Consider the following 21945-nt stretch of genomic DNA (forward strand, 5'->3'; position numbering starts at 1 on the left):
CTGGCAGCGTCATGACGTAGGCAGCAGGCGAGGCGGACGTCAGAAACGTGACGTACGCGCGCAGGAACACGTTACGCACGCCGTGAGGCAGCAGATTGACCTGCTCGTTCTAATTCACGCCCGATCCTCCCAAATAACCCGAGTTAGAATCCAAATCAGCTTTTTGCTCCACATTTCAGTAATAAATAAATCATAATCCTTTGTTATATAATTCATTAAAGGTGCTTCTTTTCATCTTCGTCCCACTAAGAGCAGCTCAGTGATCATTTTATTTTAATCCTAGACGGATTGGATGTTTCAGATGTTGGATGGGAGGGCGCTCCAGAGGTGAGGGATGTTCTCGTGTTGTGCATAAAAAACATTCACAAATAGGAAAACCAAGAATATAAGTCTATAATTAAACTTCCTGTTCAAATCACTTTCCAGTATTGGTATTCATTCCATGTTATAACACAATAATGGTTTACAACGCATCGTTTACAATATGAATGTGTATGAACAGTCACTGGGAAAATGCCTTTTTCCTTTTTCACAAAGTTTTATTCAACATGCAATGCCTGTAAAAAGGAATAGCTGAGATAAAAACTTACTGAGGTGTATTATAATTGATGGTTTTCATAATTATGGATGGACACGCACAAATGAACTTGACATGTATGTTTAATGTAAATGTAGTTGCATCTGTGCTGAAAATCTGGGGAATATTAAAACTCATCAGCATTTCAGCGTTTCTCTGCGAGCTGGGTTGCTAATCAGCTGTTAATGCTTCGAGCCTGAAATCTACTGCACCGATTCGGTGCTGCTCAGACGGAATGAGCGTCTGTAAATGGCCTCTGGAGACATGAGCAGGTTGAGATGAACCTGTTACCCTCTGGTGCTGACGCACACAGACACGGACTGGAAGGCCGCTCTCCTTTTTCTGCCTCCCTCCTCTGAACCTGGGCTTGTCACTCTGCAGCTTTAAGGTTGCTGCAGTTTGAGAAGCTGCTTCCTCACTGTCACCTGACACACACACACACACACACACACACACACACACACCACACACACACACACACACACACATACGCAGCGGAAAAAAAAAAAAACCCATAAGGCCAAACCATTTTCATTCCCTTTTCCAGTTTCATAACAGTTTGACAGATATTTCTACCAGGACACGAGTAAATGTCCATTAACAGGAACCACCAGACGTTCAATAGGATTCCGATGAATCATCAGAAGCTCGTTTTTTAAACACGTCTCCCTCAAGACTTCTGTAGTGACCTGCTGTACAAACAGGATCCTGTTTCTGTGGAGATGCTGGCGGCCGGCCTTCTGATTCAGACATGCTCAAGTTCCTCGGGTGGAAATCATTATGAATCAGTGATTTCCACTGGAAAAGGCGCAATCGCTGAAGCTCAGGACTGGAATCACACCGGTCCCTGACAGTGTGTTCGGTAGCGTGAGAAGTTTATTACCTCTCCGAACAAACACTGCAGTCATGATCTCCTCTCTCTCTCTTTTTTTTCTTTCCACCTTGCCTGCTGTGGGAATCTTCTCCTCTGAGCTCAGCGGCTAAATAGCTGCTGGTTTTGTTTGAGCTTACATGTTTGTGGTGGAAATAGTTACATAACATTCATTCATCTCAGGTACGCACTCAGCCCAGAGAATAACATGTACTCAACGTCTGTTATGGACACAGAACAGCCCGGTTCAAGCTTGTAAGATGATCTAATTGCGCTCTGAAAACTGCCTGTACTAACTGCTACACATATCTGGAGCGCCAGGAGGGACGGCGGCGAGGTTCAGCCCTCTGTCTGTAAAACATTCACCCTGACCGGACTGAGAATTCTCCTCATCGAGTCCCTCCGACTGAAATCCAGTCGGGCCTGTTTGCAGGAGCTGCTTAGCGGCTGTTTACAGAAGGTGCTGCGAGCAGATGCCAGCGCTCTTCCTGCAGCCCCGAGACGTGTTTGGACAGCGACGTCCACACCGGACGGGGAGGCATGCGAGGCGCACCTCCTCCCCACGGCCGCCCGTGACCAGCAAGCTCATCGGAACAAGACGTGACGGAGGCATGGCTAGCAAAACATTAAAGCGCGCAGCAATCACATGATCGAGCTGAGGAAACTGTGAAATGTGGGTCAAAGGTGATGTGAAAATCTGAATGAGTTTAGAGGTCAAGGCTGTAAAAATAAAGACATCAGAAAAGCTATTTTGTCTTGTCATTGCCACCCTTGGCTGGTTGAAGGGTCACCTTAATTGGTTTAAAACTCTGGTATCACGTCTGCATGTTGCTGTGAACTTTGTCACGCCTGCGTGGAGAACTGCTTACGTGTTCGTCTCTGACTCAGCACCATGATTTAGGGCTTTTCTTTTCTCCTTCCTGCAGTTCTTACCAGAAATGCTCAGATATGATGGGAAAAAAAAAAAAACCAGAAGCTGGACGGACTTGTTTGAGCTGCAACACTGAGTCTATTCTTAGAGCATGTGAAGAGAAACAAACACAACATGTCCACGGGACAAATTTAGACACAAAGTACTTATTAGAAGAGTTAGCGTGAGAGCAGAGGACTTACGAAATGAATCAATTCAGGATTTGTTTGTCTAGTTTGAAAACATTTCAAGTGAGGAACTAGTGGAGAACCTGGACACAAACTTCCTGTGGCGTCTTCTCTGTGAAAGAGGACATGAAGTCCCCTCACGGTCACGTTTCAGCTTCGTATAAAGAGGTTTTTACGCTTCCTCTTCTTATTGAGCCACATCAGCTACGCGATACAAGGAAAATGGAGGCTGGCTATTCGATGTTTGCATTTTTTTAAAGCCTTGAAAGTGCAAATAAAAAGTGACCATTTAAAGTACCGGAGTCATTTTCAAAGTGTGTACTGCTCCTCCACTAGGGGGCACCAGAGAGTTTCTGCCTCCACATGAAAAATCTGAGATTGTTCAACTTCCCAGCTGGGAATCAATGCAAAAAATATCAAACACAGAATTCAGGGTTCTGGAATTCGACACACATCATACGCAAATGATAAATCATCCAGTATTCGAATAGAGGAGGCTTCATAAAGGTGATGCTGGATTTCTGAATATAGAAGCACAAGAAGAAGAACAGGAAGGAGCTGCAGTTGGTGTTGAGGACTCTACCCATGATCCTCCGCTTTCCTTTCTGCCCTCTGACCCCTGGAAACATGCAGACACTGAGCGCCTCCCAGCCAGGTGGAGGACATGCTGCCACTAAAGCGACACAACACTGCCGCTCAGCGTGCAGCAGAGGAACTGCCACAGTGCAGCAAGGTCACGTGCACGCGCACAAGACATGTGCACACGCACGACGTAACAGAGGACCTCGTGGCGCAACGGTAGCGCGTCTGACTCCAGATCAGAAGGTTGCGTGTTCAAATCACGTCGGGGTCAAAGTGTCACATTTATCCACTCAGTTTATTTGAGTTTAAACAGTGTGTGATCAGAACTTCATAACAGACTTACAGTTCCGCTTAATGTGCAGATTAGTTTAAAATTAAAGTAGAAATAAGTTCAGTTTGATATTCAAACATGTCCAGATATTTGTTAAACCAGCTGTCTTGAAAATATGAAAACAAAACAAGCCCACTGAAGATCTTTACTTAAGTAGACATTTTTTGTTTTTTCATTTTTATTTTCATATTTTACCATAAACGTTCTGGGATGTGCTCTGATAGGAAAGTAAAAGAGAACTTCTCACTCTTTGTTTTTTCTTCTTGTAGCCTGCATGATGCCACACTGCCTCGGCCTTTTCATGTTTTCCAGTTCCATGTTTGAGTTAGGAATCAAATCTTTTCCAAAAACAGGTAGATGTGCCAAGACGGTTTGAAGTATTTATTTACTTCAGTATTTCTCTTTCTGTCCTCTTCTTTTATTTTAACCTAGTTTCACAAAAAAGAAAGTACTTGAAAAAACAGACACATTTTGGTGATTCTTTAAGGAGGAAGCGAGAGGACTCACGTGGGGAAGGCGTGTCCTGTCGCCATGGAGACGCGTCCCCCTAGCAACGCGGCGGTGAAGCGTGATTGTGTTTGTTTGTCCCGCAACAAGAACATGGAAAACAGCGGCTACATTTGACCATTTACCGATTATTTTCCTGCCTATTTAGCGACTCCCGGTCGATGTGAAGGGCTCTGGAGGCGGAAGCCGGGTTCTCACACAGCCTCCCGTCTGTCGCTCTTCCTCGTGACCGTTTATTGCAGGAAGTGGGATCAACCTCCTGACGGGCATTTCAAGTCTGCTTTTTTTCCACCCTGCACGGATCCTTTCAGCCCCGCCGAGGCTTCGCCATGCTAGAAGATAAAAACTGCAAGCTGCTCCAGCTCTCCTCTCCTGCAGTCGAAAAGGGGTGTGAGAGCTCAGGTCAGAAGAAGAAGAAAAAGAAAAGCTCCACTTCCACCAGCACCGGGGGAGACAGAGGTAACTGCTGGACTTTATGTCACAAACTTCAATGCAGTCAGCAGAATTTATGCATGAAGAAAAATGAACAAAATGAACACTTAATTTTACTCTTTTGTCATTGATTTTGGGGATAAAGGGGCAGGCGTTCTCTCTGCTCCCTTTCATTCTTGTTTGGTGACTGTATTTACATGAAACCTTTTTATTTTACAACTGAATGAAATAAAACAAACAAACAAATAACTGAATGGATTATTTTCTGCGAGAGCCTTTGTTTAAAGGAAATGTAGCCCATTTTGAAAATTAAACTGACCTCTAGCTATGTTTGTTTGTTTTTGGTTAGTAGTAAACACAAAAAACATTTCGAAACACAAATTATTTTTCTTTATGTAACAAACACATTTAAAAGTGATTATGCTGTAGATTTAAGAAACAGAAGTAGTAATCCGGATCCCTCAGGTGTTATAGGTTCAAGTGCAGGTCAGGAGATGTTGATGATGGAGGAACCAGAGAAGGATCCGGTGCTGCTGGAGCAGATTCCTGCAGAGCTGAATGGCTCGTTAAAAAACAGGCCTCGAGTGTCGCCCCTCCAGCCCATCGGGAGTCACCAGTAATCTGAACCCTGAGCTTTGTTTGGGTCATGACCGTGTGGGAGCCGTCACGTTTATGCTGCTCGTCCACAGAGAAGTCCAGCCGTGGCTCCACCGGCGAGAAGAAGGCGGAGAAGAAACCCCACAGAAAGCCCCCGGCGGAGGCCCGCAGGGCCGGCGGCGGCGGGGACGAGGAGCTCTGCGCCCGGGCCAAGGAGAGCCTGCGGTGGGAGGGGGTGCTGCAGGACCCGCAGGCCGAGGCCCAGAGGCTGGAGCGGTACCGGGCCGGCAGGCGGCTGCGCTACGCGGCGCACAGAGAGGCCGTTCTAAGAGAGACCCACAACACTTTCAGACAAACTGTAAGTGGAGAGCAGAGCGAGAGGAGCGGCTGCAGCTGAGGGACTGCCGCAGTCTGCAGAGAAGAGCTCAGTTCAGGCTGGAAACAAACCCTTCCAGCTCAGCTCCCTTCAAAGCGCCCAGCTGGAAAAGCCTCTTTACGAGATACACATGAGGTGATCCCCAGTGGTCCAGCTCTCCAGGGACGGGAGCTCCTCCCTGAAGACGCCTGATGGAAACCTAATGGAGGATTTGCACCATTTATCCTGAGCCCCTAAATTATGCAACAGTGGAGAAATGACCTAAAGCTGATCTTTAAAGACTGAAACCCAAGCAGGGGGACTCCAGCGAAGCCTTCTGGGAGCCCGGATGAGGAGGTCTCGTTACTGCTTCACGACCAGACCGGCAGGTGACGATACAGAGGTTAAAAAACATCCTACAATACCAACTCTGGGAAAGTTCATGTCCAGGGTCACAGCACAGCATCTGTTGCGATACTTTGCTTTTCTGTTCAGCTAAATAAAAGAAACACTACAACTGGTGGCAGAAAGTTTCCGACAGGTCAGTGAATGCAGCAGACGGCGGTTTTGTGCCTGAGATATATATATATTTTTTAATGCATGAACAAAGTGAAACACGAGACACAAAGTTTAAATGACAAATACATCAGTGTCGTTTCTCCCTTTAGCATCGAGAACAGAGCTGCTGTGGACTGATGTTCTTTGTGTTTCATCTGTGTAATCTTATCTAATGTACGGCTGTGATCTGGTTAAGTCTAAAAGATGTTTTTAATGTGTGACGCTGTGAATGCTGGGAAATCATGGTGAAGTTCTCCCAGCAGGATGAATCATAAGATTGTAATTATTTGATCATTTACTTTAATAGTCTATAAAATAATTAGTTTTAAATGAACTGAAAGTAAATTTTGTTAATTCTTTAAAGACAGCAGCTGATAATATTCTGTGATTTAAAAAATCCTGTTTGTAATAAAGTGAGTTGAAAGTCTTGAAATCGAAATAAAGGCAATAATTGAACCATTACTCAGCTTCCCAGGTGTTAATTGAATGAAAGTTCCTGATAGTCAAGCGTGTTTCTCGCCCTCAGAAGCTTCTTGGGTGCTGAAACCTGAGGCGCTGCTGAGAGAGTTCCAGGTGTAAAGACAGGGCTGCGCCCGCAGAGAGACCGCTCGGGGGCAAGGAGGGGGAAAAAACGCAGCATTTCCTTTGTGCTGGGTCGGTCAGTGTCTTTGTTTGGTGTTTGCTGAAGGCCTTTTGTGGCCCGCCGCTGTGTTTTGTCCGTGTTGCCTGTTTCAGCATCTCTGTTTCAAAGAGCTGGACGTCCCCCCCTCTGTTGTCCTAATCCTGCCCTCCGACCCGCCGGCCGCTGTGATGCCTAATCCTGCGCGACTGCCAATACATGCATGCCCGTAATTCACACTGGATGTAAAAATCTCCATAAAATCTTTGCAACTGCAAATACCTGCCAAAAAGTGCACCTTTACTTTACTTATTACACTTTTTTTTTTAAGTCTCACGTGAATCTGCACACACACCGTATAGGCTCGTTTGAGTTTGTTGGACGTGATTAAAGCTGAACATTTCCCGCTTTACCGCAGAAGCTCCCACGCGGGACGCAAGTCAGGGCAGTGAGGCAAAACTGGACATAACACCGGGCCGCGTCCGCGGCCGCCGAGGCCTCCCGGCGCTCGCCGTCTGCGCGGAAGGTCGCCTCTGTTTCTTTAATTTCAGGAGCAGGAAACATTCTGAAGTGTCGCTGAAACCCTCCAGGAGACACAAATCCATCAATTAAAACGTTCTATTGAAATATTGACAATAATTGTTTAAAAAAAAAAGAAGAAGAAGAAGAAGTTGAAAGAGCTGCATCCAGTTGAGGTATCTCTTGTGTTCATGGTCGACTCCCGTGCACGTGAAAACAGACGGCTTGACAAAGCGCCAGAGTCCTTCCGCCTGTAGCCGTGATCAGTGCCGTCCGTCTCCGTCTCCGTCTCCGTCTCTGCTCGCTGAGGAGGCAACGGCTGGACGGCGGCGTCCGAGCATCAGGACAGCTGCAGCCAGCTCAGGTCGTCTGATCTGTCGGGAGGAGACGGAGAGACGGCGTCAGGCGTGCGGAGGACGACGGTCAGCAGTGGAAAGCAGACGGACTGAACGTACTGGGCCTCTGCCTTTGTGATGACGTTTCCCGTTACGAGCCTCTCGGCGACGGCGGACACCGCCGGGTCGTAGTTCAGACCCGCTGCTGCTATGACTTCGTCATCCCTGTCGTTCGGAGACCAGAACACACATGAGCGACTCACGTTCATCTGACTGCAGGTGTTTGTCGTTTCCCAACGTTTCCGACACTCACTTGATGTACAACGCCAGGAACTTCCTGTCCTCAAACTTGCCTTTCATTACAATCTCAGTGTATCCCTCGCCGTAGCCTGCACACACAGCACGAGCAGCGTCGAAGCAACGCACGGAATCCTTCGTCTTTTGTGTGTGTGTGTGTGCGCGCCCACCCACCTGCGTATCGGATGGTTTTACCCAGTAGGACGGTCCAGTAAAAAGGAACTGAGTTGAGTTCAGTTGCCTTGTTGATCATGTTCAGAGCGACGATCCTCCCTGAACAGCAGCAACAGAAAACAAAACCTTTACCTCCAAACCAAACCGAAAAAGGCAGAACCGAGGGTGTGTGGATGTTCGTCAGAACTCTGGCGTTCGGTCGGTCTCCACTCCGTTACCGTGCGCTTGAGCCATCTGCCAGTGTCCGATGTTGACCAGCCGGTTCTTGGCCATGGCCAGAGGGAACGTGGCCAGGTCGCCGGCGCAGAACACGTCCGGGACGTTGGTGCGCATGTACTGCAGGAGGGAGGACACACACACACACACACACACACGTCAACACTACGACAAGAAAGGAGAGCACAGACGCACGTCGAGCAAAAGGACGAGCGGAAGAATTCATCCACCAACCTTGTCGACGATCACAAAGTGTTTGGAGTCCATCGTGATTTTACTGCCCTGCAGGAACTGAGAGTTCGGGAAGATGCCTGAAGGAGGGAGGAGAAAGACCAGCAGCTTGAAATGGATCGCCTTGATCCCTCTAAAGACAATAAAGTCCACCAAGCGGCACCTTAAAAATCACATAATTCAGTCTGTGCATTAGCAGACACATTCCTCTAGTTTCTTCTCTGCTGAGCTGACACTAGCTTCATTCTGTATTCAGGCCGGCTGTAGTTTCTGCAGTTGATCTGCTCTATAAGAAAGAGCCTTAATAAGCTGCAGCTGTTGTTATAAATACATGAAATATGAAGCAATCTAAGCTGGGGACAGAGAACGGCTGAAGTGGAGAAGAGATGTAAAGGCAACAGTATCAATGAGCTGGAATCCTGAAAAATGAAGAGCAGTGAAAAGAGAAGGTCTCATAAAGTGGATGAAAATGCGTAAGTGTGGATTCTGCTGCACTCACCAACACCAACGATCAGAACATCAGCCGGGATCACTTTTCCACTTTTCAGCACCACTTCTTTCACCTAGAGAGAAAAAAAACAAAAAAAAAAGATAAAAGATAAAAGCTTCAGGGATTTGAAGTGAGCTCAAAACTGCAGAAACAACCCGACAGTGTTTTTTTCCGTCTGCCTGACCCACCTTGCCATCCACACCTTTGACCTCCGTCACATTATCATTCATGTAGAACTTGACGTTTCTCTCTGACAGCATCTGCACAGAGAACAGAGTTCCAGCTCCAGAGCGACTGAAGGAGGAGGAGGAGGAGGGGAAACACGAGGCTCCGGCCGACTCACCGTCAACGTGAATTTACCGATCTCGCGGCCCAGAGTGTTCTGGTACGGCAGGTCGCTGCTGCCGATCACCGTGATGCTGCTGGACTTGTCTATCAGGTAAGACGCCACCTCCATGCCTGGGACACAGAAACGAGGTTCATCTATGTTTTCTAACCGGATTAATCTAACACAGCACACACACACACACACACACACACACACACACACACACGCTAATGTAAAAACAGTACCGACGAAGGAGGTTCCCACGAGCACCACGTTGGTCCCCGTGCAGGCGGCGTGGATCTGCCGGGCGTCCTCTGGCGTCTCCAGCATCATCACGTTGTCCAGCTTCATGCCGGGCACGTCCAGACCTTTAGCCCTGCGGGACAGACCCACGCTGCTCGTGAGCAAGGCAGCACACAAGAATGAAATCCCTCCTCTACACGAGTGAAGACGGGGTTTAATGGCTGCTCTGGAAAATCTGACAGCGGGACACTTCAGCTTTATCTTCTGTGAGACGGCGAAGGGACGAACGTAAAGAAAGTTACTGCTGAGGAGGACAATGCAGCCAAACGGCTCGTATCTAACCCTTCATCACTGAAGAGCCACTGTGACACTTTTCAAAAACTTCTCTTAAGCTTAAGAAACTTGTGTGCATTTACAATTCATCACAGCCTCAATAGCTTTCTCTCTCTCTCTCTCTCTCTCTCTCTCTCTCTCTCTCTCTCTCTCTCTCTCTCTCTCTCCAGAAAAATAAAGTTCCTGACAGGAACTACTGAGAGCCGAGGTGCTGCGGAGCAGCTTTCAGCCACCAGAGGGCGTCCACGCAAACTGCAATGCTCTGCTCCAAGATCCAGGGTTTTAACCAACGACGTATAGAATTAAATTTAAATTAAATTAAATTAGTAATTCTATACGTCATTGGTTTTAACATTCACAACACGAAAAGTAGACTGTTGACAGAAGGCGGCTCACTCTGTGTATTCCACTCAGGATTACAGGCCACATAAAGATCGCATCGTCTCACTTTAATCTGAACAGAAGAAAACAAAAATGTGACCAAAGGTTTCTGAACTCAACATCTTTGATTTCAGTGACATCGTCATAAACTAACAGGACAGGAGGCCTTGCTGCACTCTGCTGAATGTTGCTGAGGAATTGATATTATTTCACTTTTTCATCCCTTCAGTGGTCAGTATTAGGTTTAAACTCATTGTGAGTGTGTTTCCCGTAGTTTCCCCTCAGATGGGGAAAATCCAGACCAGACATTGACTGGTGTCTGAACGGGATTCCAAAAACAAGGAAGAAAAGCTTGAGAGAGCTCTCTTTTTCTATTTTTTTTTTTTTAAAATGGAATGCTTCCAAGCACACACACACGGGGTGTGTGAGTGTTGGATGTGTGTGTACCTGCAGCCTGTGGAGATGAGGAGCTGGTCGTAGCTCTGCACTGAACCGTCGTCGAACGCCACCGTCTTCTTGTCTGTGTCGACTGACAGCGCCTGTGAACGCACCAGCAGCACCAAACACTTTAACCTTCCACCGCTGACTCCTCACTGAGTTCGGACTGAACTCAACTCCCGGAGAGAACTCCGCCTTTCGAGTGAAGATGGAACGAGACTCGCCTCCTTCCGGAGCCACACCTCGATGTCGTACTGGTGGAAGAACTCCCTCCTCCGCAGCAGGATGGTCTCACTCTCCACGTTCATGACCTGCCGGGAAGGAAGCGCCGCTGACTGTCACACACTTCGTCCGCCTCGTGCCACACACACACACACACACGCGCGCGCGCGCGCACACACACCTTGCTCAGTCGGGTTTTGTCGTAGGGTAAGAGGTCGTCTCTGGTGACCATGATGATCCTGCCGCCGAAGCGCTCCTGCCGCAGGATCTCGGCACAGCTCAGCGACGCAGCTCCTGAGTGGACACAGTCAGAACTCACCGCCTGGGTGTATGAGTGTGTGTGAAGAAGGTGTGTGTAGCGCTCCGCTCACCTCCTCCCAGCAGGATGATGGTGTGTGTGACTCCTGGTACTGCTGATCCCATGCTCTTTATCCTTTTTTCTTGCCTGAGAGTCTGAATCACAGAAAATATCAACAATAAATTTCACCTTCAATGTTTCTCCGAATTCTTAATTTCTTCATTGATTAACAAAAACAAAATCCACCTACCTTTTTATTTACAGACACGTACACTTTGCTGTTTTGAATTTGCACCTTTAAAGAGAAGACAGAGAGAGAAATGAGGCTGACGGCCGGCGCCTGGACGGAGAGCAGACCGGCTTCCTACCTTGTGACAAGGCAAGCAGTCCATGCCGGGATACTCCTCCATGTCTCCTGTCAGCACGTTGAAACAGGCGCCGTGCCACGGGCAGCGCACCCTGTGGCCCGAGAGGATGCCTGAACACACACACACACACACACGCGCGCGCGTGCGTCTGATTCGTGTCGGACCGGAGACGATGTCCAGCTGATCGCGTCTCCAGTCGGACCTCGCCGTCTCACCTTTGCTGAGCGGGGCGCCGTAGTGCGTGCACTGGTTCCCGATGGCGCTGTACCTGCCCTCGGTGCGGGTCAGCAGCACGCTGTGGTGGCCCACTTCCACCTCCATCATCCTGGGAGAGCACAGGAACACACACGCACACACACCACTTTTGATAATTTCCGATGAGAAGTTCAAGCACTACTGCTCATAGTATTTTACTGTAAAAATGCTGAAATACGTGAGCATTCATTTAAATTCTTGGGTTTATAAAAGCACATCAAGTATTTGATTAATTCAAAATGTCGCTCGGCTCACTGGTGACCTATGACCCTGAAAAGCATGTCAATTAAATGTTGTGAATTTAGGATAGTTACATTCTTGAAAACCGCTTCATGACAGCGTGGTGAGGGTCATCGACTCAGTCCATCACTGTTTAGTGTGAAATATCACATCAAACAAACACATAAGTGACTATAGAACAACATTTTAAAATAATAAGTTGAGAAACCACATGTTTGTGGAGATGACAGTGTGATAAAGTGTCTTAAGGTACATTCAGGGTTATGTTTATTTCATTTTTATAAAACACGTTCATAAAACTCCCAGTTGATGATGTGTAAACCTACAATGTGAAATAATTCCTTTTTTGAGGCATTTTGGTAACGATGCACTGATATGACACATTTTAAAGAGTATCTGCTTTTTTTACCCAAGAAAACAAGATTCTTGGAATTTTTATAATTTGTTAAATTCTTTTGGAATATATTTTCTATAACTACAGTTCACCTAAATGCAATGAAATAGCAGCTTAACCCCTTAAGTTCCTGTTTTAACTTCTGCATACTGATGGAGAAGTGGCCGGTAAACACATCCAGATGTGAGTGAAGTGAGTTTTGGGCCTGAAGCGAAGCCTCTGTGTTTCCAGGAGGGGAACCTTACTGTCCGTCCTGCAGGTCCGACTCCAGACACACCACCTGCGTCAGCTCCTCCTCCGAGTCCTCCGGGTCCGAGTCCGGAAACTCTCCCCGAGCTGAACAGAGACAGTTCACCCAACTCCCACCGGCCCTCTCATCATTTTCATTTCCACACACACACTCACAGTGAAATCACTGTGAGTGGGGTTACTCACATGGTTTGGCCCCGGACATTTCTCCGATTGAAGCCTCACGGCACGCAGACGCACGACGCCTCCTCCACCAACATCAAAACCCGGCCAGGAGGGCGGCCGGGCGAGGTTCAGGCCGCGGGCGGAGGTCACGCTGCTTTCTGCCCTGGAGCTGGAGCTGAACGTGAATGACGGGAGTCAGTTTCCATGGCGACCCGCCCGTCCTCCGGCACGCATCCCTCGCACCCGGAAAACTGCGTCAAAAAAAAAAAAAAAAAGTGTAAGATTTAGGTCTGATAAGAAAAGCAAAAGCACTAAAAAAAAGGTAACTTTTGTGGCTGAGGTGAATGAGCAGATCGGGTGCCGCTGCGGCTCGCGCTCTGCTGCCGTATTGTTCCACAGAAAGGCCATGGTGGCCGTTTTTTGTTTTGCACAACTGCAGCATAGAGAAAGGCTGACGAGGCTGAACGGCTGAATGGACGGGCGACAAAGCACCACCCACCAAACCAGAGGTGGCTGCCATCGCTCGCTCGCCGCTTCAAGTTTCAGCACTGAAACGCTCAAGGCGAAAGAGAAGTGCCCACTTACTGGTAAAAGAGAAAAAGAAAAAAAGAAAAAGGAAAACGTCAGTTTGACCTCGTCAGGGAGTCGTGGGAAAAAAAAGCAAGAAAAGCACTCATAATTCTAACAGAATGTAGATTATTGACTAGATTTTGGTTTGTTTCAAAGGCTACAGTTCTGACATGAAAACATTAATGTATGATTTTTAATTTTCTAGCAGAGTATTTAAACAAACTTCAGCTCCTCAGGTTTTATTCTTCCTCCTCTCCACTCCCTCCAAATCCTGAGCAGGATGAAGTGGTGTAAAAGACGAATGGATGGATAAGTAATGAAAAGTGGGCTCCTCTGGCTGCTGTCTCTCCCCAAATATATAGAAGTTTGACTTAAAAGTGTTAAACTGGTCATTTTAACATCACAGTCTTTCTCATATACCATCAAATGTAATGAAACTTAAAAAAGGCTCCATTTCACTTTACAGTCTAAGAGGCAATTTCTAGATTGAACCAAGTATCATTTGATATTAGTCAAAATTAGTTTTTTTACAGGAACAGATCTGAGGAAAACTTAATAAACTGAAGTTCATATAGTACTCCTGTGGCTTTCCCTTTACTGCCTCTCACAGTGAAGCTGATGATTGTTGTTTAAGAGTTTAAAGTGAATTCCATGTGGTGTTGCACGGATCTCTGGTAAGTTTCACTTATTTTATGTACATATAGTGCAGCATGTGGAGAGCAGGTGAAGAGAACCTCTTGTTTATCAGGGACTGATTGTGTGTGAACGACCCTTCCTCTGTTATCAGCTCGCCGCCTCAGGAGTGTGCAGGATTGTGGGTAAAAGGACAAAGACTGCCCGTGGTTCATTCACACTGGACGTCTTAGGTTTGAAGGAGCCCGGGGACGATCGGACCGCCCGTCGGAGCGGAACTCATGGCCGTGGCGGCGACCCTGGCGGCGGTCGGAGGATCTGCCTGCTGCTTCAAGCTGCTGAACGCCGCCGTCGGAGTCCTGCCGGCGCCCGGGGCGGCAGCCAAGAGAGCCTGGAAGTGGAGGAATACCTGCACCTCTTTAGCTCACAGTGCTCTGTCGGGAGCCGGGGCCTTGATATGGTTCGTACGGATGCACGGAGGTCAAAGGTCACAATGTTAGTTGGATTTGAACTTCTTTTCTGCCTCCACACAGTTTCTACCTGCAGCCTCAGATGGGAAACGACCTGCTTTACTTCCACTCAGCGCTCTCCCACTCACTTGTCGCTGCATCCACAGGTGACACACACACACACACACACTCACACACACACACACACACACACACACACACACACACACACACACACAGTCTTGTATTTCTATCCTTGTGGGGACCGTCCATTGACTCCCATTCATGTCTAGCCCCTAACCCTAACCCTAACCCTAACCCACACCACAACAAAGCCTAACCCTAAAGAAATGTTTTTGCACTTTTACTTTTTTCAGTAACAACAACATGGTCAAGAAAACACTGTTTCTTCTACTTAGGACCGGAAAAAGGTCCCCACAAGGCACGTCGTTCCACGTTTTGCTATCCTTGTGGGGACATTTGGCCCCGACAAGGATAGAAATACAAGAACACACACACACACACACACACACACACACACACACACACACACACACACACACACACACACACACACACACGAAGAGCGGCTAAAACCACTTGAGGACGACTCACTCCTGGGTTTTCCTTCCCAGGTTACTTCATCCATGATTTCTTGGACTTGGCCTTGAATGAGCCGTTCAGAAAGTCCTGGGAGGTTCTGCTTCACCACTCAATGGTAATAAAAACCTTCCACTTCATACCCTGACCTCTGTCAGTGTCTAATCTGGGCAGGTTTCAGAGGCATCAGGGGTCGCGCCCCGCGGAAGGTCAACACGCCTCACGACCCTCAGACCATAAACGCCCCTGCCCTACACCGTCTTTCAGGTGATCTCCTGCTTCGGCTTCGCCCTGAGGTCCGGTGTGTGTGTGGGCTTCGCCGTGGCGTCCCTGCTGGTGGAGATCCACTCGGTCTTCCTTCACATCCGGCAGCTCCTCCTCCTGTCGGGTCGGACTAACAGGACAGGAGAGGGAGCCGCCGCTCGCCGGCCCTCTCTCGTCTACAGCGTCGCCAGCTGGCTCAACCTGGGAGCGTAAATATCCACGTTTGCAAATACAAGACCTTCACAGATCCATGCATCTAAACATCGTCCATGTATCTAACTCGCTGCTTCAATAAAGGGTGTGTCACTCCTTTTCTCTGTCCCAGGCTCGTCGTGTTTCGTCTTGGCACGCTCTGCTGGATGACCCGCTGGCTGACTCGCCAGACTCAACGTCTGCCTCTTTTCGTCCTGATGCTGGGAACAGCTGGCCTTAGTCTTATCTCCACCATGAGCCTGGGGCTGTTCTACCGACTGCTCCGAGCAGACGTCCTCACCAACCCTGGCCAGAAGCACTAGAACAGTCGCTCATGGACTTCACTGTCGAAAAGCATGTTTTTTCCTTACATTACACCAAATGAAGCCTCTAGAAACACAAACTTAATGTATCCTTTTAGAGTTTTGTTTTTGTTTTTTTTCTTAATATACCAAAATCATGGTTTGTGCTGCGTAGATAACATTGCAGGATTGCATGTTTTCTTTTTAATTTATCTCTATTATTATAAATATGTTGTGGTGTCTGCTGGGAGGGGGATTTCCTCACATCAGGAGGCTTGGTGACGTGGGGAGGTGTGGTGCACTGACAGTGGGGGTTAAAAAGGCGGAAGTTATCTGTCAAGGGGGCTTCCTGGAACGACAGCTGTCACTCGCGTGTGCAGACATTAAACTCCACTCGACTCTACTCCCTCGTCCGTATCCTCTTTTTGCGACCTCCATATTGGTGACCCCAAGTTTCGACATGTCTGAGCAGTCAAGCGACAGTGCGGGAGCGCAAAGGGGTTCCGCTGAATATGGCGCCATGATCGAGCTGCCTGACTTCTGGCAGAACGATCCGGAGGCGTGGTTCCAACACAGAGAGGCGCAGTTCCAGCTGAGAGGCATAACGGCGGACGAGACACGGTATTACTACATGGTGGCAGCTTTGGATTCGACAACTACCTGCCCTGTTGTGGGTTCCCTGCGTGTCTCACCAGCACGAAACAGGTACACCGCCCTAAAAGCACTGCTCCTCCGGCTTTTCCAGCTGACGGCTGCTGTCACTTCACTGCTTGGGAGACAGCAAACCCACAGAGCTCATGGAGAACATGGTGGCGCTGCTGGGATCCGGGATGCCTCGTTCGTCTTCATCCAGCTGTTCCTGCGTCAGCTGCCGGGTTCATTGCGCACAGCCCTGGCTACTTGGCTGGTGGTGCGGACTAAGGACTACCAGGGTCTGGCGGAGGAGGCCGACAGGATCCTGCTCGCGTCATGTAAAGTGGCGTAAAGGCGATAGCGCACTGTGTTTTCTCGGATCCCGGGCGAAGCACTGCACACCGCTGAGCTCATTCCCGGTGCAGCGTAAGAGCCGAGGATAATAACAAGCTGCTGTATATAAAAGACACTGTGTCTGGGAGGCGTTTCCTCATGGACACTGGCGCTCAGCGGAGCATTCTACCGGCTTCCTGCACGAACAGAGCTGGTGGTGAGCAAGGACCACATCTGGATGCAGCAAATGGGACCCCGATCCGCACATTTGGCACCAGGTTTATGACTGTGTGTTTTGACAGTCGGCGGGTCGGGTGGGATTTTGTGATTGCTGATGTGGCCGTGCCGATCCTCGGGGCTGATTTCCTGTGTGCGCATGGATTATTAGTGGACATTATAAACTGCTGCTTGGCGGACGCACTCTCCTTCTCCTCGTATTCATGCACTTTGGGGAAGGCAGGATTGCTGTCTCTCGCTAATAGTCTGTCCGCTGGGGATGTGTACCAGCGGCTCCTGGCTGAGTTCTCTGATCTAACAGTCCCCACCTTCTCAGTCTCCCTCGTTAAACACGGGGTGGAACACTATATCCCCATGGCTGGGCCGCTGGTTTTTGCGCGCCCTTGCCAGCTGGATGCGGCTAAGCTGGGGATCGTCAGGGACGAGTTTGCCACTATGGAGTGACTGGGAATTGTGCAGCACTCTGAGAGCCCGTGGGAATCACCCCTGCACATGATCCCGAAAACGGATAGCAGCTGGAGGCCGTGTGGTGATTTTCGGCACCTGAATAACATCACCAAGCATGATCGGTACCCCATTCTGCACATCCATGATTTCTAGATCCACCTGGCAGGGAAAGTTACCCCCAGGACGTGGCCAAGACTACGGTGATCACTCCTGTTGGGCTATTCGATTTCCTGCGGATGCCGTTTGGACTGAAAGGGGGAGCACAACACTTGCAGCAGTTGATGGACTCTGTGTTCAGAGGGCTGTCGTTCCTGTTTGTGTATCTGGATGACATCCTGGTGGCCACCGCCTTGGCCGAGGAGCACCTGTTGCACTTGCGACAGCTCTTCCAGAACCTGATCAAACTGATCATTAATATGACCAAATGCTGGTTTGAGCTCTCAGAGATCGAGTTCCTGGGTCATCGCGTGTCCTCGCACGGAGTGCTTCCTTTGCCTGCTAAAGTGGAGGCAATTGCAGTTTTTCCTCGTTCTCGCACCATCAAGTCCCGGCAGGAGTTCCTCAGCATGGTGAATTTCTACAACCGCTTTATCCAGCACGCAGCACACCTGATGCGCCCCCTGTATGAGGCTCTGAAGGGCACAAATGCCAAGCAGGACGTGGACTGGACCCCGGAGAGTATCTTGGCATTTCAGAGGGCCAAGGCCGCGCTCTCCAGCACCACTATCTATGCTGGTGCATCCCTCACCAGCAGCGCCAGTCGCGCTCACAACAGATGCCTCGGATTACGAAGTGGGGGCGGTCCGTGAGCGGTGGGTGGACGGAGCCTGGCAGCCTCTCGCATTTTTCAGCAAGCAGCGCTGGGAGAGTGAGAGGAAATATAGCACCTTTGGCCGAGAACTTCTGGCTCTTTTCCTCGCCATACGCCACTTTCGGTTCCTGGTCGAGGGGTGGCAGTTCACTGCTTTTGTGGACCACAAACTCCTCATGTTTGCCATGTCCAAGACCACAGAGCCAAGGTCTGCCAGGCAGCAGCGCCACCTCTCTGCCTCCCACCTCATGCTCCTCTGCAATATGTCTACAGGACAGCCCTGCCTCATGAAACTTGTAGGCTGGTGACGCCGGCCTTTGATACCATCCACGTGCTGTCACATCCTGGGGTGAAGGCATAGGTGAAGCTATTGAGGGCGAAGTTCACCAGGCCGGGCCTCAGGAATGCCGTTAGGAGTTGGGCAGCTTCCTGCGTCACGTGTCAGCATGCCAAGATTCACTGCCACACCAAGGCACCACTGCAGCCATTTTTTGTTCTGGAGAGAAGGTTCGACTACGTCCATCTGGACTTGGTGGGTCCGCTGCCCCAATCCCAAGACTGTACACACCTCATGACTATGGTGGACCGGGCCACCAGGTGGCCGGAGGTGGTTCTGCTGGCTTCAACAATGTCAGCAGAGGTGACAAGGGCCTTCATATCCACCTGGGTGGCCCGTTTCGACACGTCACTGGACGTTGCATCAGACAGAGGTCCCCAGTTCACCTCCTAGCTCTGGAAAGCGGTGGCAAGGAGCCTCGGGGTGAAGCTGCACCGCACCACGGCGTTCAACCCTCAGGCTAATGGGCTGTGCGAGTGTTTCCACCGCTCTATGAAGGCTGCCCTCTGCGCCACCCTTATGGACTGCAACTGGGTTGACCGGCTGCCGTGGGTCATGCTCGGCCTGCGTTCAACCCCGAAGGAGCATCTGCAGGTATCTTCTGCACAGCTGGTCCTGCGTCAGCATTTGCGAGTCCCCGGAGAATTCCTCCCGGATCCTTTAGAGCCCTGGTTGATGGCGGCCGGGTGCTCCGGTTTCATGGAAGTATGTCGGAGTTTTGACCAAGTTCCTGCTCAACACTGCCTCCCCCGCTCCTATGTCCCGAGGACTCTGATGGCAGCTAAATATTTGTTTGTTCACCATGGCGCCCACCGGGCCCAGCTGCGGCCTCCTTATAATGATCCGTTGCGCGTCCTGGAGGCGGAGCCCAAGAGCTTTGTGTTGGACATTGGCGGTAGACTGGTCTGGGTTTCAGTGGATCGTCTGAAGCCTGCTCATGTTCTGCCAGAGGAGCCGGTGGAGGTGGCTCAGCCCCAGAGATGGGGGCGTCCCCCCAAGTCAACTGCCGCCATGGGAGCTCCTGCCCCTGTTACCCCGCTGGCAGGTCCTGCACCTGAACCTGCACCTGCGGAGGTGCACAGTCAGTAGGGCCTTGTGATTACGACGCCCTTCAGAGACTGTAAATGATGATTTTGTTGAGGGTTTTTGTTTTGTTCTCCCTTAGGGTGCTCGTTCCCTTCCTGGAATTAGAAGGGGCGGGGTTTGGTCACATGGGGAGGTGTGGTGCACTGACGGTGGGGGCAGAAGTTACCTGTCAAGGGTGGCTTCCTGGAATGACAGCTGTCATTCGTGTGTGTGGATAATAACTTCGACTCAACTCTACTCCCTCGTCCGTCTCCTCTTTTTACGACCTCCACATTGGTGACCCCAGGTTTGGACCTGTCTGAGAAGTCAAGTGACGGTGCGACAATATCATGTAATACTGTTGGGAGTGTTTGTGTCTGTAAAAAGTGTCTCTGTGATGTACTGCTTAAACAAAACAATTGGTAACACTTTACTTCAAGCCCCCCTGTATAACACATTATAAGTAGTTACAAACACTCGTAAATGATCACAATGCTTTATAACCCACTATACAGCATAGGATTAGGGTTAGGGTTAGGGTTAGGTCCTGATGTTATAAAGCATTGTGATCATTTATGAGTGTAACTATAGCTATGCAGTGCTATAATGTACTTATAATGTGTTATACAGGGGGGCTTCAAGTAAAGTGTTACCAATTTTCTGTATAAAAAAAAAACCCAAAACAATATGATTATTTTTTGCCATTTTATGCTACTTTAGCAGTTTCAATTGTTATTGTAGGCCATTTTAAGTGTTTTATAGATATTTTCATTATTTTCGCAGTTTTTCTGATTCAGCCTTTCTTATAAAATGCATTAAATCAAATTTGTAATCGATATTTTACCCGTCGTAGCTGTTACAGCCATTTCAAATCAACTGTCATTTCACACTGCAGGACTCAGTTCAGATGAGCCAAATCAGTTGTTTAGAATTTAATAGATAAACTGACAAACAACTTTGGGCACCAAAAAAACAAAACTGGACAGGATCATGACCGGATTATTGAGTTTCAATCATGCCAAAACCCCAGTGTCCAGTCCATCTCAGCACTTATAGTGCTACACTCACACCGAAGTTCACCTCACATGCATGCTTTTTGGACTGTGGGAGGAAACACACACGGGGAGAACATGCAAACTCCACACACACACTCCAGCCAGTGCTAACCATCACTTTATCAAACAGCTCATTGACCACCCCCTCCAAAAAAAAAACAAACAAAAAAATACTGTTCAATTAATATTAATATTAAAAATATTAATGGAATAGAATATCAAATCCCAATAATCATAAAATATTGATAAATACACAAGGAAATAGTGATATTTAGACCACGTGGTGCATATTTCATTCAAAAAATGCTATTATGGTCTTACATTTACTTAAAGGGGCACAGCACAGTTTTAAAAAAAACATTTTCAATTATTCACACCCACACACGTTTTCACCTTTGCCTGATGGGCAGCAAGAGCTATTTTTGCAAGATCGCAGTCGCTCCTATTTTCCTGTGCAGGGCACTGAAGGCACAGAAATATGAGTGATTCGGGTAAGAATCGCTCTGAGCCTGACGTAATGTGCGCTCCCGCTGGCCTGGTAATCCTAAATTTCAATTTGTCCGCCATTACTCCGCCAGATGCTTAGCAGCAACAACTGAGCAGTACTGAGGATGGAGCTTCCAGAAAGTAAGAAAAGACCGGCTTCTAGCACTGCCACGACTCCAGCACAGACCCTACCAGGCAAAAGAAACTTACATTTTACTCGAGCGCTGCTAAAAGAGCGAGGAAGGAGTTCCCCTCTTCTGTGCACGTACATGGGCACAAGCCACAGACACGAGCTTTTCACTAAGCTACAGTTACGCCTAAAGCCTGCAGGGGTCGGTGTTTCGCATAAAACGAGCAAACTGCGCTGTGCTCCTTTAAAATGGAATTCACTTGACAAAATCACTTGAACTATTACCTCATGTTTCATCTGAAAGTCCAGTATAGAAAACAGTTTGACCCTGGATTTTTAATCCTCCGTTGTGTGAAAAGTGGAGATTAATCGTCTGGTGGTTTCTTCCTCTGCAGCTGTAGCGTTAAGAGCCTCTGGGCTCTAGAGCGCCCCCTTCCGAGCCACTTCAATAGCGTGTGGTCCTGACCTCTCCGTTTCGTTTGTCATTTATCGTTTATCGTTTGAATCCGTTAAAAAGCAAGTGGAAGACTGTCCAGCTGGTTATAAACTCCTCTGGGACCCCGGAGATGCAGGAAAGGTGTTGTTTTGTTTTGTTTTTCAGCCATGGAGATTGAAAATGGAGTGTGTGTTTTTTGAGAATGTTGGATTTCCTCTATTTTTTTCTCTTGACCACAAGATTTGTGCAGCACACTTCTGTT

General features: G+C 48.6%; 3 protein-coding genes and 1 non-coding gene across 4 annotated transcripts; 3 read left to right on the top strand and 1 right to left on the bottom strand.

The window, feature by feature from the left end:
• Positions 1-3327: 3327 nt before the first annotated feature.
• trnaw-cca (transfer RNA tryptophan (anticodon CCA)) lies at positions 3328-3399 on the top strand. Its single transcript has one exon. It is a non-coding gene; the product is annotated as a tRNA-Trp (tRNA).
• Positions 3400-4135: 736 nt separating this feature from the next.
• Positions 4136-6232, top strand: LOC115395628 (protein LIAT1). Its single transcript, XM_030101248.1, has 2 exons — positions 4136-4425; positions 5088-6232. Exons 1-2 carry the CDS (start codon positions 4296-4298, stop codon positions 5390-5392), a joined length of 435 nt encoding a protein of 144 aa, XP_029957108.1. The 5' UTR covers positions 4136-4295; the 3' UTR covers positions 5393-6232.
• A 1098-nt stretch (positions 6233-7330) lies between these two features.
• On the bottom strand, positions 7331-12743 carry aifm5 (apoptosis inducing factor mitochondria associated 5). Its single transcript, XM_030100331.1, has 19 exons — positions 12725-12743; positions 12535-12625; positions 11616-11725; positions 11401-11510; positions 11283-11327; positions 11106-11187; positions 10916-11028; positions 10737-10823; positions 10522-10613; positions 9363-9493; positions 9133-9248; positions 8978-9049; positions 8799-8862; positions 8303-8379; positions 8071-8188; positions 7853-7951; positions 7695-7770; positions 7502-7606; positions 7331-7420 (listed from the first exon to the last, which is right to left on the bottom strand). Exons 1-19 carry the CDS (start codon positions 12741-12743, stop codon positions 7387-7389), a joined length of 1641 nt encoding a protein of 546 aa, XP_029956191.1. The 3' UTR covers positions 7331-7386.
• A 1444-nt stretch (positions 12744-14187) lies between these two features.
• On the top strand, positions 14188-15734 carry LOC115394992 (TLC domain-containing protein 2-like). Its single transcript, XM_030100332.1, has 4 exons — positions 14188-14386; positions 14991-15073; positions 15223-15428; positions 15545-15734. The coding sequence occupies exons 1-4, from the start codon at positions 14188-14190 to the stop codon at positions 15732-15734; spliced, it is 678 nt and encodes a 225-aa protein (XP_029956192.1).
• Positions 15735-21945: the final 6211 nt, after the last annotated feature.

Source organism: Salarias fasciatus, chromosome 10 (assembly GCF_902148845.1).
Source record: "Salarias fasciatus chromosome 10, fSalaFa1.1, whole genome shotgun sequence".
NCBI lineage: Eukaryota > Metazoa > Chordata > Actinopteri > Blenniiformes > Blenniidae > Salarias > Salarias fasciatus.